The sequence below is a fragment of the Phasianus colchicus genome, chromosome 6 (genome assembly GCF_987193195.1).
Source record: "Phasianus colchicus chromosome 6, bPhaCol1.hap1.1, whole genome shotgun sequence".
NCBI lineage: Eukaryota > Metazoa > Chordata > Aves > Galliformes > Phasianidae > Phasianus > Phasianus colchicus.
In genome coordinates, this window is record NC_143441.1 from 48,882,367 (window position 1) to 48,899,287 (window position 16,921).

Sequence of the window (16,921 nt, forward strand, 5' to 3'; positions counted from 1 at the left end):
CTGAACTTCCTATCTGTCTTCCCAGGCAATACCTGTGCCTGATCCTGAGCAGGAGCTTTAAAACCCAACCAGGTCCCTTCTTTGTTTCCAGAGCCCTCACCAAAGGTTGTCGCTGTGTGGAGCTGGACTGCTGGGATGGCCCTAACTCGGAACCTATCATTTATCATGGCTACACTCTCACCTCCAAGATCCTCTTCTGTGATGTCATTAAGGCCATCAAGAACTATGCTTTCAAAGTAAGGATTGGGAATCGTGAGACTCTCTAAGATTTCTCATGCTATACTGATAGCAGATCTCTGCTCTCCCAGCAGAGAGCTTAAAATTGAATACTTCACCTTAACTTTTCTGTGGGTAGAAGATATGTGCTTCGTCCAGGCATCCAGGTTCTGCTTTCTGAACAGACCCATTCCTGGAAGTTTCTGGTCAGGCAGGGCACAGCCTTGGGATAAGTTTAAGTCTGTGCTAGCACAGCTAGATATTGGACCCCTCTGCAATTAAAATAATCCCCAATTTCTTGAACATACATGATAGGAAGTGCAAGAAAACCCTTGATTTGCTTGGCTTTGATGCCTCAAGGTCTGTTCTTACATTGGAGGAATTATATCTGTGTCTATTGGAGGGACTGATGCAAAGGACTGCTTCTACTCTGCTTTAAAAGGAACAAGCATGTCTGGATTCTTAAGTGGCAATGCTAGCAGCCTTTAAAATTCTTGGCTGTACTTTCTGCTGTTTTTCTTCAATGCAATCGACTTGAGACCCAGTACCAAGTTTTCTTTGGAACTATAAAGCAGTGAATAAAGCAGTGACAGTGGTGATGCCTTCAGCACACAAAACATCTAGGGAGCCACAGAGAACCAGGTCAGGCCTATGTGTGAATGCAGGAAGGATTCAGGTCAATTAAGGATCTGAGCAAGCCTCCTTTCCAAGTCTTCCCCTGACTTAGGAAGGTTCTCTTATGACAGTGCAAGTAGAGAATGGAGGCACAGGGAGCTTCACAAACTGCCCCACCGAAGGAATCCTGATCCAGCCTGCTGCCCTGTCCATGGGTCATCACTTCTGCAAGGCATCAGCATAGATCTGAGTAGCTAGTGCACAGCTGAATTTGTCCTTTTTTTTTTTTTTTTAATCCCTGCTGCTGAGAGAGAAAACAACAATGGAATTTATATTAATTGCTATAGGATGGTAAAATTTCAGAGTTCAATTATGATGGATGTTACTGTCTTGTCCTAGACTTCACCATACCCTGTCATCATCTCCCTGGAGAACCACTGCAGCCTCGACCAGCAGAAAGTCATGGCTCAGCACATGACAACGATCCTGCAGGACATGCTCCTGGTCGCCCCGATTGATGGAAACAAATCCCAGTTCCCCTCTCCAGAGGTGAGCAAGGCCACTCCTAGCACTTTCTGCCCTCTGAAGGTGGGACAAGAGAGGTCTGTTCTTGCTGGGTGCTAACTGGGGAACCAGTGGGAATTATACTCGCTGACAAATAGAGCTTGCCTGGGGACAGTGGTAGAATAAGAAACAGGAATAGTTGTTAAAAATACCCTGTGCACATAAACTTCAAAATGAACTGCTTCTTGTTTGTTGTGTAAGGACTCAGAGGAGATATCCCTGAGGAACTAAGGACATTTCTGGTCTATTTACTGAGGCATGGTGGCATCCTTCATTCCACAAGGAGGGAATGCAAGGGAGCTGAGTCCTGAGGATCTGTCTTGTGTCTATTCCCACACCCCGAAACTGAATATGGCCAACCCTCTGAAACATAGAGGGGTTGCTGTGGAAACCCAGGCTACTGATGAGAAAGTCATGAGGGCTGAAAGGACGACTATAATTATTTGTCCCTTAAAACCCAAGGGGAAAAGCAGCACAAGTGGCCTAAAACTGGGTCAAGTATGAGATATCCTTCCACTGAGAATGGCCTGGGCTGGCATGGCAGTGTGGAGGGGCTTATGGAAGAATCCTTGGAGGACAAGGGAAGGTGGGAGGTTGCCTGGAGGACAGGTTCCACTGTGATTCCTATGAATTATGGCAGCTGTGAGGCAGTGAGCTGAGCTTGGACCCTGCAGGGGAAAGGAGGTCATCAGCCCTCATATTGTAGCACTGCAAGAATATCTGGTAATTAGAAAAAAAAAAAAAAAAAAAAAAGGAAATGGAATCTTCGTACGAAAAAAACAACACTTTGTTTCCAAAAAAAGAAGCCAAAATGTTCATCTGTTTCCACCCTTTGTGTCTGTGTTTTCTTTCTTTCTTCCCTCCTGAGCACTTTTCAGAACCAGACTGCTGTGTGAGTGGCTGCCGTTCCCTTGATATCGCATTTCGTTGCTAAAGAAATCATTTGCCAAGAGTTGGAGAAGGGCTAGCCAGGGCTGGAAGGAGTCTGTGGGTAGGATAAAGCAGATAGTCAGCAGGGGAGAAAAGGGGGGGAAATGAGCCACCCCAAATAACTTGGATTTGGTTGGACTCGATGATCTTGAAAGTCTTTTCCAACCTGAGCAATTCTGTGATTCTATGATTCTATCTATCTCCTCTACTTTTTCTCCTTCTCTCTTTTCCTCATTTCCTTTTCTGACTTTCCCCTTTTTTTGGGAATGTTGTGCCTCACTTGATACAATGCCTGGCGCAGAGGGAAGCTGATCCGGGTTGGTCCCTCGGCACTAGTGCAATAAATTGGGATGAATCATAATTTTTAATGCTGCTGCTTCAGCGAGACCTTTGCACTGGCACAGACAAGTGGCCTCCATTTCAGAAGTGACTCTTCCCCAGTGAGGTTACACCCAGCATGGAGGCAGGTCTCTGCAGGCTCTTAAGTGAGTTGGAAAATCAGCGTTTTCAGTGTTACGTGCTGGTTTGTTATTTATCCTCAGCGTAGGATGGGGAAAGCTGCTGACAGCCTTTCAAAACACCGCCTTGTGACAGGGGGATGATATGAAGAAAGAAAAGTGAAACACCAGGGAAGGAAATGTGTGATCTGTGTTTAAGGGGATGACCCCAGCTTCCCAAAGATGTTTTTTCCCATTCCTGTGCTTGCCTGACCTCCTGCTCTGCTTGCCCAGGTGGACACGTGGCTCCCGCTGGAACAGAAAAGCCCAGATCTACCTTTACTGAATGGATCTGGGATGATCTGCTCCAATGGAGGGACTGATCCATTTAGTTTAAAGGGAGGCAAAATACCAATGTAGTAACACATATCCTTTTTCTTCTATTACTTTTCCTCTGTTTTCCTGCCATGTGAACTAGAACAGTGTGTTTGTGGAAAACACATTGAAGCCGAAGCAGTAAGAACAAAAAAACAGCAGAAACCCCTTAGATTTTTCCACTTCCTTGTGAAGCTGGCATGGGGAAGCCAGAGAGAGAGTGTAATATATTTTTTCTTAGAAAAAAATACAGGAAAAATACCTCTGGGAGAAGAGCTGAAGTGCTGTAAATAAAAGCAGGCAGAGCAGAATGAGTTAGCAGTGCAACGTCAGTAATTAAAGGAAGATAACACAGTTTGTAGTCACGCTACCAATGCACAGTACAGCCCTGGGCAGGTGTCATTCATTGGGTTCTATTTAGGAATGGAGTACTGGGCTACAAAAAGTGTCCAAATACTTCTGTCAAGCTTCTCTCTTTAGGTCCTGATCATGAATTAAAGGCCTATAGGATAAAAAGCCAAAAGCCACAGAAAAGTTCCAGGAAAGCTTCAGGTCAGTGCCAGGGCTGTAGGGAAGAGGTACTCCAATCTTTGCTGCTGATTGCTTGCTGCAGGCCTTTCTGCTTAATTCCTGATCTGCCCAGGGTTCTGCTGGGGTTCTTTCCCCCTGTCCATGCATACCAGCTAGAAATGATGCAAAAACCTATTCTTAGGATGAAACTAAACCAGATGCTGAATGTTAGTTCAGCATACCAGGCATATTCCAGACCCCTCCAGCTTTTTGGTATTGGACACCCTTCACCATGTGGATGGGTTGGGCTGAATATATTAGCCTTACTGCGTGACCCTTTGGACCATGAGCACCCCAGTGCAGTGACTGGGGCTCTGCAATCCCACACCCAACATCTGTCCCATGGATCACATCCACTGCTGTGCCCAGTGCCCCATTCAACATCACACTGAGCCACACATCCAGGATAGCAGCAGCAAGGCAAGGCTCAGCACAGCTGACCTGAGATCTCTCCCTTTGTAATGTGTTCCTTCCCCATTTTTTGGAGACTCTTTTCATCCTTTGATGCTGCTCATTGTAAAAACCTGCAGTATCTCAGCTCAGCTGCCCTGACAGACAACTGCAAATGGAACAGTGCTTTGAGTTGGTGCATCTGGTCTGCACATCTCCTCCTGAAAGTGAATGTGTTAATCCTCACTGTGTCTCTCTGACATCTGATAGGTATCTTCATCCTGAGAGCAGAATGCAGTGTGGCAGTTAGCCCTTGTGTATCCATGTAGTTGAGCACATTGCTTTGGCCTGCTAATGAGCTAGTTAGTATAATCAGGGCAGTTGGAGGTGTAGTCCACCTCCTCCCAGGCAGTTGTCTAATCACATCCTAGGGGTGTTAGTTCTCTCTGTTGACTCTAAAGGAGGCGTCGAAGGCACAGAAAGTTTATTGAGGTGGCTCCTGTTAATATGCCAGCACCACTGAGTTGAACATTGGAAATCAAACCTAGCAGTGGCTGTCAGGTCACTAATAGAGTCAAGAAGCTTTCAGGTGAAATGAATGCATGTGTGCAGACCTTTTAAACTACTCTGTAACAGCTTTGCTCCTGATAAAATGAACGGTGCTTTCATTGAAGACAGGTGCCCTGTCCCAGATCACAGACTTCCAAAGGGACCAAAGCCATGTGTCAGAAGTATTGCACATGCAGAGCTGAGCTTGCTTTGGTGTGCAGCAGAAAAGGTGAGAAAGCAATGGAGCTGCACTTCTGGAAATATAAGGCAGTATGGTTTACAAAGGCCCATAAGGAAGTAAAAGAGTTGCATCAGTACCACCATGCTCCATGTTCTCAGTGCACTCCAGCATGCTTGTAGCTTTTCCTACTTTCTTAGTTGTGTTCCACTTTGGGCTTGCCACAGGCTACTGGAATAGCTTTATGGTCTACTTGTTGAGTATTTATTGAGCATTTCTGCTAATACTTCTTCCTAAGACAAGGAATCTGCTCAACAGAGCCGAACTGATGAGCTTAATGTCTTTCCCCTCAGGCTAGAAATACTTCATATCACATGAAGGGGAACAAATTCAGATGGAGCAAATGCATGTATGTACATGTGTCTGTGTCTGTCAGCTTATTTAAAACTGGTAAAGTGGTTAAAGTGGATAAGCACACAGATTTTGGACATTGCTTCTTAACATCCACAGCACGCTCCTCCCAGCTGCTTTTGTGCAGCTCCTGAGTGACAGAGTAAGTTCCTCAAAGTAAACAGATCGTTTGTGGTAGCTGAAGAAAAATGTTCTTGGCTACTGCCTCATGTGCCAGTGTCAAATTTCAGCTCAAATCAAGTTTCATCTCCAGCTTAGCCAGTGAGTGAGGAGCTGGGCTGGTCTCCACAGAGACACGATGCAATTTGCTTGGACCCACAATAGGGGAATAGTGTTGCTTTAAAAAAGATTTTTGGTTTTCCACGGTCCTGTCATTTGAGAGCAGAGGGGTTTGTTGCTTTTGGTGGAAGAGGCAGATATAGGATGTTGCTGAAAGAAGAGGGGACACATTACACAGAGTTATATTGGCTAAATCTGAGGTTGTGCTTTTCTGGTATAAGCAGCACCCTCCAGAGCCAGCAGTACCAAACACATCCATGTGGCAACAAGTCTCCCACTGACTTCACTGAAAGGAGCAAGGCCAGGGGACAATCTGCTAATCACCTTTGCCTGCTTTTCCTTGTGCAGCAACTGAAAGGGAAGATCCTTGTGAAAGGCAAGAAGCTGAGCAGACAGGAAGACCCCACTGGGACAAATGGGAACAACAACCTGGAGGCTGAGGATGTCTCTGATGAAGATGAAGCGGCTGAAATGGAAGATGAATCTGTGAAGACAGAGGTGCAGCAGAAAGGGAAGGTAAGTAAAAGAAGTAGCTGAATCCCTGAGAGGGTTAGACCTGGAGAGGCAGGAAAGCTATAAAGTAGATCTTTGTCTACTGCAGAAGGTATGGAAATCCTGCATCAGGAAGTCTGATCTTGTTAGCCAATCCAACGTCTCATGCTGGCAAACCACTTTCTAGATGGGCTTTGTGACATGACTGGGAAAAAAAAGTAGAAATTGAAAGATATTTCTAATATGCTCTCAGCTAAGCACAGGCGTGGAGATCTTGCAAGGCCGTCCGACTATGCTGGTTTTCTTCCCTCTCTAAAAAGAAGCTGAAGGACCCAGCAGCTGGGACAGCCACTTAGCATCGAGTGTCAGGTGTTGGAATGGGCTGCCCAGGGCATGATGAAGTCACCAGCACTGGAGGTGTTCAAGAAATGTTTACATGTTGTACAGAGAGACATGGTTTAGTGGGAAATATTGGTGATAGGTGAACGGTTGGGTGATCTTAGAGGTCTTTTCCAACCTTGGTGATTCTATGATTCTATGGTTTATGGATGCAGTGGATGAGTACATGTTCACTTCCATCTGACTTACAGATATCTGTTTCTCATGAATCCATCATCACCTTGTTAGTTATGGGGGGCTGATGGTTTTCTGGTAACATCTTGGAATGTGCCTACACCCTCACTGGCCATGTTTTGATGACCTTGTGCAGCAGAAAGAACTATGGGAAGAGGGTGTCAGTTTACCAATGGGGTGACTGTTTTGGGGGAAAAAGGTTTACCTTTATTAGTATTTTGCTCCCTATTGTGAGGGCATTCATTTTTCTTCAGACTGCAGGTCACTGTGAAGGCCATATTCCTTATGGATCAGGTTCATAGATGACATAAATTAATTCAGTCCCACTGATGACAAAATTGATTGATATTGCCTTGGAATCTAGTCTGATATATGCTTTCCTTTGCTGATTTGTTTACCCTTTGAGGGTTTTATTTCTTTTTCTAATCTGTAGTCAACAGTGTGTATGATTCTGAAGACTGTAATTTTCTTTTCTTGCATTTGGTGGGAACTGGTGGCACTCACTTCACTTGTAATCAAGGCTGTGGAGTAGTTGGCACCAAAGCATTGTGAGAACTTCCTAGTTCAAGATAAAAAAGCCAAAGGTGTGAGGCACAAGGGTGTCAAACCATCTTTCTCATTCAGGAAGTCAGTGATATCACTGGACAGGCCAGGGGCTGGTGAAATGTGCCCACACTGTTACCTGTGTAGGTAACAGCAGAGTTGTTATTCATGATGGTCTGAGAGGAGGGATTAGCCCTCTCTGTGCAGGGTAGGGGACACAGCAAGGGCAGTCTGCCCCTTTACCACCCTGTATCTGCATGGGGTTGCCATTGGGTGCTGATGGTGGGTATCCTTTCCAGTTGATGATACAGAGTAGACCCAGGGTTTGTAGAGAAAACACTGTTCCTCTTGCTTCTTTTTTTAGAGTGACACCCTCAAGCTGGCCAAAGAGCTGTCAGACACAGTTGTCTACTGCAAGAGTGTTCATTTCAATGGCTTTGAAGACCCCAGCCACCCTCGGGCTTTCTATGAGATGTCATCGTTCACAGAGAGCAAAGCTCTGAAACTAGCTCAGGAGTCTGGTATGTATGTTCTGCCTTGTCAAAAGGCCATTCTATGTCCCAGTCCTCCATAAAGTGACAGCTAGTGGTGATTAAACATGAAACACCCCAAAGCCATAGGTCACAGGCTGTTACCAGGAAGGATATTTTCTGCAGGCAGTTCACACTCAGCCAGACTAGACAGAGAAGCCCTATAGACAGCAGCATCAAGAAAAAGTAGCCCCCATTTTCTTCTTCTTCTTCTTATTTTCTGTAGGAAACAGTTTTATTCTTCATAACATCAGGCACCTGAGCCGAATATACCCTGCAGGCTGGAGGACAGATTCTTCCAACTACAATCCTGTTGACTTGTGGAACGTCGGCTGCCAGATTGGTGGGTGCAACGGGGAGTGTGGAGAGGGTTAAGCTGGCCATGTTAGTCATGACCTGGCCACACTGGGGCTTTGGCTGAGGTAAATGTTCAATTCCAGGCCAATTACAGGTAGAGAGGCTCAGTGACCATTGGAAGAGATGAGCTCTTGCAACTACTAGGAGAGCTTTTCCTGCACTTTAAGAAGGCAGAGAAATGACCTGAGAAGGATTTGTGGCTTTGCTTTAATTAATGGGTTTATCTAGAGGATGCGGTTGTTCGATCAGATGACAAAAAAATTCAATGCAGGACGTTTTTTGACCAATTTTTCAACCCTCCTGCAGTAGGCAGGAGGAGGATGACTGAGATGGCCATAATGGCTTCTCCAGCTTCTAACATCTATGAATGGAAGAAATCCTCAGGGCAAGCAGACTGTGAGGGGCAGAGCTTATGAATGCTCTATGAAGCATGGAAAAGTCAATGTTTATGTCCATGAAGTGCAATTTCATGTGAATAGAGTTGGTAGAAAAAGACTCCTATTGATTTATCTGAAAGTGACTGAGCTTATTTATGTTGCAGTTGCCCTAAATTTCCAGACAGGAGGCACAGAAATGGATGTTTACCAGGGCCGGTTCCAGGACAATGGGTTTTCTGGGTATGTCTTAAAGCCGGAATTCCTCCGGGATGAGCAAACCAAATTCAATCCAAAATCCATCACAGAAGGAACATGGGGGACAAAGAAGAAGCTTCTACTTAAAGTAAGAATAGAAGTCAGAAAATTTTCTCAGTAGCATCCATTTTGGGGGAGTGTAGGTTGTACCTTCTCCTTTTTCTGGTCCCACATGGACAATGTTATCCTAACTACTCATTTTCCACTGCTGGTGTCTTTCTCAGTCCTGCATGGACTCTCATTCTCCAAGCACATGTGTAATGTTTGTCAGCAGGAGAGGTAACTGACAGTATTTACTACAGATGAACATACAGTCGTGTTATAGACACGCAATCAACATTCAGCATCGTTGTTTCCAAGTATCACCCAATTATGTGGGGGAGAGATAGAGAAGTTGCCTTTTTCCTGACAGTATTTCATTAGATGCTTTAGATCATTAAAGCTTCCTCTGAAGAGTGTCTTGATGCTGGCTATGAAAGACTAGCACCAGCAACAGGTTCTGTAATCCTGGAGAAAGAGAGAGAATCACTCTCTCTTATTGGCATCCTGATCTTTTGCTCTGTTTCCTCTGCAGATCATCTCTGGTCAGCAGCTGCCCAAAGTAAACAAGAGCAAAAACTCCATCGTTGATCCTAGGGTGACAATTGAGATCCATGGTGTCCAACAGGATAACAACAAGAAGCAGACCAGAGTCGTTGAAAATAATGGTAAGGGGTTTTCTTCCATGCTGTGATGCCCTGGGGCTGTAACCCTTTGGTTTCATATAGCAGCATCTTCCTCATCAAGACCTGCTGCCCTGTGGCCTGCCCAGATACATCCAAATTTAATCACACAAATTAAATACACTAGGTGATGATGGCCTGGTGCAGTATGGGGACCCTAGCTGTACAACAGATGGATGTCCACATAGGGCATTTGTTTCAGGGGTTGTTCCATCTCTTTTATTTACGGGTTGTTTGGAGACAGAAATTGCCTTCAAAACAACATCATCCAGCTGAGTCGTTTTGAGATTACCTGCCAGATCTGCAGAGCTAGAGATTTGGAAGTGCTTTCTTTACCTCCACACACTTGGATCTGACCTGGGACACACAGGATCCCTTCAAGATCTTCCCAGAAAGACTGGGTGTGGATAATTTTATTCTGAAAGGGCTATAAACTCACAAGAGTGTGGTTGCAAGGGACTATAGAATTGTCCATTCCAAATCCTGCTCAGAGAAGGACCAACCTGTCAGTTAGCTCAATTTGCTCAACATGTTACCCAGATGAATTCAGACTATCTCAAAGGATGGCATTTGCCCACACTCTCTGGGCAAGTGATCCAGTCTTTGATTTAGGATAAAATAAGATCTGTACTTAATCAGAAATTCACTTTTGCCATTTGTGCCTGTTAATATCATGCTTTTGCTGTGCTTGTGTGAAAAGAATCTGGGTCCATCTTCTTTATATGGAGAAAGAGGAGGATGGCAATAATAACTCCCTTAGCCTTCTCCAGGCTGAACAGCTTGAGCTCTCTCAGCTTCTTCTCATATGTAGTCTGAGCAAAAGCAGAACATTTCCTGTAGCTCAGAGCCTACTCACAAGGCATGGACACTGCATCTGCTCATTCTTTTGGTCAGAACATCCCCGGTGCTAAATTAATGCATTCCACAGCAAAGCAGCAGATGAGGGAAGAAGGCTGTAAGCCCGCTGATCCAAAGAGCCAGGCTCCTTCTTCACAGTCGCACAGATATTTCACCTCCCCATGGACCACATTTCTCTTGGTCAAACATGGCATGGCTTTCCTCCATGCCATGCAAGTCGGATTACTGTGGCCTTCAGCAACAGTAGAGGACAAGTTCAGTTTTCTCTTCTGTGAGAATAACCAAGGTAAGAGGAGTCTGAGAAATCACCAACATGTACACAGGCATGGCTTTTGTGCATGGAATAAGAGCCAAAAACTAGAAAAGCAGCGAATATTTTCCTCCCTGCTAACATTGTTTCCCTTTTCCTCCTTTCCTGTTTGACTAAGTCTGGCCCAAAAAGCTCACGGTCATTTCCTTTGCCTACGACCATTTTTATAATGTCTCGAGTGAAGGCTGTGTAAGGAGCATTTTAGAGAGAACAGGCCTATTTCTGAGGGCTGCTCAACTCACTTGGCCCCACTGTCAGCCTGTGACTGGCAGGAGGGATACTGGAAGGATTCTGGAGGGAGAGTTACCCAGTGAGAAGTAAACTGTCAGTGTTGGAAAGGGCCAGCTGCAGAGATGGGTTTGCTTTTCCAAATGGGCTGAAGTCTTGATTGTGACCACGCTTCAGCAGCTCACTGGGTTTGATGGTGCTGGGGCTGAAGCAATGGGCTGTGGATGCAGGTTAAGCCCCAGTTGTGCAGGCATGGAGCTCCAAAGGGGGTGGAACCTGCAGGCTCGGCAGCTCTTGGTGTCTCACTGTGGCTCTGAGATGGGCTGAAAATCCCCTAGGGATACCAGCACAATTAAATCTCCTGTCTTAGGGCTAATGACTTCCCTTTCAGTTTTGTGATTTCTTCTCCCATGGGACCAGTCACTCTTTTTTTCCAAGGATCAGTGGGATCAGGAACACATGTGTTTTATGTGAGCAGTCCCTTGAATTTAATCCCATGAAAGCCCAAATAAAATACAGCACAGGTATTTTGCTATGGCACTATTTGCAGACCTACCTGGAGCCTTCAGGGCCAGCTGAAGGATCTCTGCCTCCTGTTGCATCACCCACAAACCCTCCATGACCAGCAGGCTTGAGTCGATGTTTTGCTGTCCTTGAGCTTCTGCTGCACACAGGGTGTGCTGATGGCAGTGGAGTTTCAAACAGGATGTCCTCTTCTTCTGTTTGTTTCGGGGGAGTGGTTTGTTGAAACTGCAGGGAGCACCACAATGACCCAGAGGGAAAGCACTGCGTTTACTTTTTTGTCTCTCACCTGACATGATGATCATGGCTTTGTTTTCATTGTGAGTCTGGATCAGAAGCTCCTTACCTGTGACAGAGGTGGGGCTAGTCTGGCTGTCTCAGAAATTGCCATTATGCAAGGTGGCATAAACCATTTTGTCCCTAGTCTTAATGATGCTTTCTATAATCAGGCACTCCTCACTGCAGACAGGGAAACTGAGGCACTGGATTATGATGGATGGGTGCACCTTGAGCACTCAGTGAGGCATAAAGGCCCAGAAAGCTGTCATAACACAAAGGTATAGTTCTCCTCTCTGCTCCCTCTTGGTGGTCCATTGTGGAGCCAGGAGTTGGGCTCGGTGATCCTTATGGGTCCCTTCCAGCTTAGGATGTTCTATGATTCTGTGATTGGTGTGGGGCAATAAAATGTTTCTGCTGGTCTAATGGCAAACTAAGATGCATGTGTCAGCCAGTGAGAGCTTTTGGAGCAAGGCTGAGTTCAGCCCCCTTCTGCTTCTCACTGCCTTCTGTAGATGCAGTGCTGAGGTTGACAGTGAACAGCCTAAGCTGAAGGATTTATTAATACCAGGTGTATTCATAAATACTGCGAGCAACATTCTCAGCACTTCCTGCTTGTAAACATCTCTTATCTCCCTCCTTGTTTGTGAGCAGCTCTAATCTCCTTCCTTGTCTATGTGGTTCAGGCTTCAACCCAAACTGGAATGAAGAGTTTATATTTGACATAGAGATCCCTGCGCTTGCCTTGGTCCGATTTGTGGTAGAAGACTTTGACGTGTCAACCAAGAACGACTTCATTGGGCAGTATACTGTTCCCTTCACCAGTCTGAAGCAAGGTAAGGCCCTGCTCACCATTACATACACCCACTGACTGCTTTGGGATCTCTAGTGTCCTACATAGGAGGTCCAGAGCCCACCACACCTTGGGTTAGAACTTGTCCTTGCTCTGCGGTCTGAGCAAGATGACAGATGACTTATTAAGCAGCTGCTGAACTCTGGCTCAGGGCAAGGGATCCCCTTGTCACCGGTGGCCTTGGGTGTGTTATGTTACCAGTGCCCAAAGCCATGCCTCTCTGACCTACCTATTCTGTGGGGCACAGGGAACAAAGAGCTTTCAGGAACAGGGAAATGTCATTGCAGGGTCTTGGTAAATGCTAGGAAATGTCTTTCTGACAGGACCAAAGGCCACTCTCCATCTGTGTCCCTTTTTCCAGGTTACCGCCACATTCACCTTCTGACCAAGAATGGAGATCCGTACTCCTCCTCCACCCTCTTTGTGTATGTCAGCATCCAGGACTGTGATTAATAGCTCAGCTCTTTCAGGGTGCGTTGGACCATCTTACAGACCTAGAAGGAACTCAGCACGTGTCATCTGCCACTGTCAGGGTCCCATCAAACCCCCAGTGCCTTCTCCAGAGCGGCACACAGTGCCCACGGGGTCCTGATGTAAAATAGCCATCGACTCCCTCCCTCCCTCCTGCGAGTTGGAAACATCCTAATGCTGCTGTTGAGATTAATCCTTTTGTACCTGTCCAACCAATCCAGTTGTGTTTTTGAGTTCACTTCATATAGTGTGGTTTTTAATTCTGCTTTTAGTAAGAGGATAGAGGCTCCTTTTAAGCAAATCCTGGTTTGGGTTTGGTCATGCATCTGGACAAAATACCTAACATCCATGCAAGAAAAGCTCATCTTGACACTAAAATCAGGAGCCGGACACCAGGTGACTTCTTGCAACTTCAGCTGTCAGCCATCCTTTACCATATGAAGTCCTAAAGGAGGACACGATTCTCCTCTTATCTGTTACAGATTAAAACAAGAAAGCTGCACTACAAAGGGCCGTGTTATATAACTTGACTTTCTTTTTGTATTGTAATAAAAAATACATGAATACTGCTCTGCCTGTGTGCCTGGCTTCCAGCCAGGTCGCTTTGCATTCAGAGCCTGGCTCTTATTCTGTGAAGGAGAACAAAAACTGCCGAATGGCAAATTTCCCTCTATCCCAAAGTGAAACCCACTCAGAGGGACCTCAGAAAATGTCTTTCGCCGATGAGAGTGGAAATAAATACACTGAACTGACAGTGGGGCTTTTTTGTTTCGTTTTGTTTTTATAGGAAGATCTTTTTTAACCCAGAGGAAGCAGTGGTAGAAAGAGTTTTTATTGCTAGCTTGGTCCCATTGCACTGCAGAGGTAACCCAGCAGAAGCATTCAAAAGGGTTTTGAACAACAACCCAGTATTTATGGCAAAAGGTGTTTTTTTTGTTTTGTTTTGTTTTGTTTTCTAGCACAACAGTGGAGTTAAGTGAATATTGTTGAAATAAAATAATATATATTTTGAAGCTCCTATGATGTTACTAACACTGTGTTAGACTATTAAAAAAAAAATCTGGAAAAGTCCAATTACTTGTCACTGTTTGCCTCTTTGGCTTACCCGAATGCAACATGCATGAACTTGGAGACATACCCACTAAATTATGACTTTTGTCAGTCTTCCTGGGGGTTTGCATGGCTGGCGTTGAAGTGGGTGGGCTGCTACCAAAATGGTTCATTTCCTTGTAAGCAAATTCCACTCTACACCTTTTTTGAGTCTGAAATGGTGTGGATTTAGTGATCTTTGGGCCCACTGCAAAACGGGGCTTCCTTCAGTCCAACCTGGAGTTTGTTATGCTGTAATTGTTGGACAAACTGATTTTTCCTCCTCACTATAATAATCTGTGATGTTGTAAACCATTGCCAGATTAAATGTGAATTATATCCACACCCAAAAGGCTGAAACTGAATTAATTGTCATGGCTGAAACTGTTTGTGAGCAGCATAGGCCTCCGAGGCAGATCTGGGAGTCCAAGAGTGAGATAGGGTCTGAGGGCAAGGGCTGTGAAGGGCAGCTGAGGTCCGTGGAGGTTCCTTCCAACTTGGGATATTCTGTGTTTCTGGTAAACATCATGGTAGCAAGAACCAAAGCAACAAACTGAACAGAACAAAGTGGCCTCGTCTCCTTCATCTGGCTGGATTCCTGCTGCTCTCCATTCAATTAAGTGATGCTCATTAGGCCTGTAGGCAAGGTCATAGGTGGAACTGCTGTATTTTATAATAGAATCATTGTGTAAAGATCCAACTCCTCTGCTGTGGGTTGGTTGCCCCCCACCAGTTCAGGCTCCCCAGGGCCCCATCCAGCCTGGCCTCGAGCATCTCCAGGGATGGAGCACCCGCAGCTCTCTGGGCACATTATGAAGTGGCACATGCAATTCATTAATATGGGAGCTGGCAGCAGCACACCACAGCAGGGTGCTATAAATACTGTACATCAATTGCTGCTTCCAGCTGTGCTGATCGTGGTTGGAGCAGGGAAAAGGTGCAATGGTTGTATCTATCATGAGCACACAGTGGGAGCAATCACACAGGTGATATGAGCCATTTGTGTCTCTGCTTGACTCCTACCTGCATGTAAGGGGTGTTGGGCTGGACCCTTGAGCAGAAATGGGCCAAGGTGCTGGCTGGATCATGGAAGCAATGATGGTATTGCAGCTGATGTAAGGTAACTGCTAATTCTCAAACACAAAGATCTGTCCAGAATATCCCACCAACTAGAAGTCCCTGCCTCTAGCCTGGCCCGATGGTGATGCTCCAGCATTGTATTGTGGTGCCGGGTGCTGCATGAGAGCTCTCTGCTTCTTGACCACCAGCTGTCAGCAGCTCCTCATCTCCCATAGGGTGTAGGGCCTTCAGGAGCAGAGCCCACATAATGGGGAGTACCACTGGTGAGGCACTGGCACAGATTGCCCAAAGAGGTCACGGATGCCACATCTTTGGAGACACCGAAGTTGAGGCTGGACGGAGCTCTGAGCACCTGGTGGAGCTGTGGGTGTCCCTCTTCATTGCCGGGGAATTGGAGCAGATGGCCTTTAAGGGCCCTTTCCAACTCAAACAACTCTATGCTTCTATGATTGTGGTGTTCATTCTTTTCTCCTAAAAACTGTTTTAAATTCCATGAAAGAAATAGCAATGGCTCTGCAGCACTTTTCTCTACCACCATCCTATTCCACACACTGATCAAAGACACCTCCAATGCTGCTGCTGGCTGTTTATTTGGAATCATCAATCAGGCTGGAAATGGAGTAAAGCTTTAAAAGCACATCTTTTGGGTTTTTAAACATAGGTTTTCCCTCCTTTCTTATACAGTTGCATCCCTTCATCCCTCTTACTCACATTTCCCTCTCCAATCTGATTGAGCTCAATGTGGAACCAGCACCCTCAGCCCATGGACATCACAGGGATGGAGCTCTCCACTGGGACACACACTGTGTCAGGTCATCATCCTCCAAACCCTCCTGGCTTCATCAAGGCTCTGCTCTGTGGGCAGGTAAACTCATGCTTACCCACACCCAGTCATGCTCAGGCAAGGCCAGGTGAGATTGGAGATGCAGAGTCTTGTTGGGCAGTCAAAATCAACAGCTGCACCTAGCCCCAAATATCATCTTTTTGAAATAGAACAGCTAATAAATACACTCTACATATGTATGAGCATCTTTCTCCCCCCTCCCCCCTCAACCCAAGTTCTCAGTTGTTTTACCTGCATTAGGCTGTGCATGTTAAGCTACAATTGATTCTCATTGGGTTTTGGTGAGTAGCTTTTCTGCAGGGTTAGAAGGTTCTTAGCTGGCCAGTTGCACTCCACGGGCTGCCCCAGCACACATCTGGCTACTCCATTCCCTTCTCCTGACTCCAGGGCACCCCATCCATCCCCCCAAGGCTTTCCCCTTCTCACCCCATCCAGAACTCACGTAACAGCTGCAAGTTGCCACTATCTTACCTAATTCTTAACTTTTACAAATGGAGGAGGATTGCAATCTTGCAGAAGTGGCAAACTGCAAAAGGGTGAGGAAAGAAGAGGCTACAATGCAGTTTTGACCACTTGTCTTCATGGCTATCAGCAATAAAGTGTCCAAAAGAAGCAAAAACTTCACGCAAAGCCATTCCTGCAAAACATTTTGCCATTCCCTGAACAGAGGCTGCTGGAATAACTGCATTGGAGCTTGGCCTGATTGAGATGTTGGGTTGGGTTTGTTGAGCCAATGTCTGTGCTTCTTCCCTGTATCTCCTAAGAGAGAAAGGTTGGTCCCAAAGTTGTTGGATGCGGGGCGGCCCCTGCGGTCTCAGAAGAGTCCACACTGCTTCTTCTCATTCTGCTGTTTCCATTTGGGCATCTGGTAGAACTCATGTTTGGACTTCCCAAAGATCTCGTGGAAATCAGCATCAGAGAGATAGTACTGCAGCAGGAAGAGAGAGCAAGAGGAGGTCAGCTTTGGCTTATGCAAAGGCTGGGATACCTCCATTCAGCCACATTCCTTGCTCACCCTGTCAGAGCT

The 16,921-nt window shown here is 45.9% G+C and overlaps 2 protein-coding genes across 7 annotated transcripts in view; one reads left to right on the plus strand and one right to left on the minus strand.

Annotated features, from left to right (window-relative positions):
- The window catches only part of PLCD1 (phospholipase C delta 1), a 49,628-nt gene extending 35,306 nt beyond the window's left edge, over positions 1-14,322 (plus strand). For all 3 annotated transcript variants that reach the window (XM_031607777.2, XM_031607776.2, XM_090143216.1), the window contains 9 exons: positions 92-236; positions 1,231-1,380; positions 5,863-6,030; positions 7,487-7,643; positions 7,879-7,995; positions 8,551-8,729; positions 9,216-9,348; positions 12,244-12,393; positions 12,772-14,322. In XM_031607777.2, coding sequence (XP_031463637.2) covers positions 92-236; positions 1,231-1,380; positions 5,863-6,030; positions 7,487-7,643; positions 7,879-7,995; positions 8,551-8,729; positions 9,216-9,348; positions 12,244-12,393; positions 12,772-12,863 — 1,291 coding nt within the window. In that variant the 3' untranslated portion in view covers positions 12,864-14,322. The remainder of the gene's footprint in view (positions 1-91; positions 237-1,230; positions 1,381-5,862; positions 6,031-7,486; positions 7,644-7,878; positions 7,996-8,550; positions 8,730-9,215; positions 9,349-12,243; positions 12,394-12,771) is intronic.
- A 35-nt stretch (positions 14,323-14,357) lies between these two features.
- Positions 14,358-16,921, minus strand: part of VILL (villin like) — a 33,213-nt gene continuing 30,649 nt past the window's right edge. For all 4 annotated transcript variants that reach the window (XM_090143212.1, XM_090143214.1, XM_090143213.1 and 1 more), the window contains one exon: positions 14,358-16,822. In XM_090143212.1, coding sequence (XP_089999338.1) covers positions 16,709-16,822 — 114 coding nt within the window. In that variant the 3' untranslated portion in view covers positions 14,358-16,708. The remainder of the gene's footprint in view (positions 16,823-16,921) is intronic.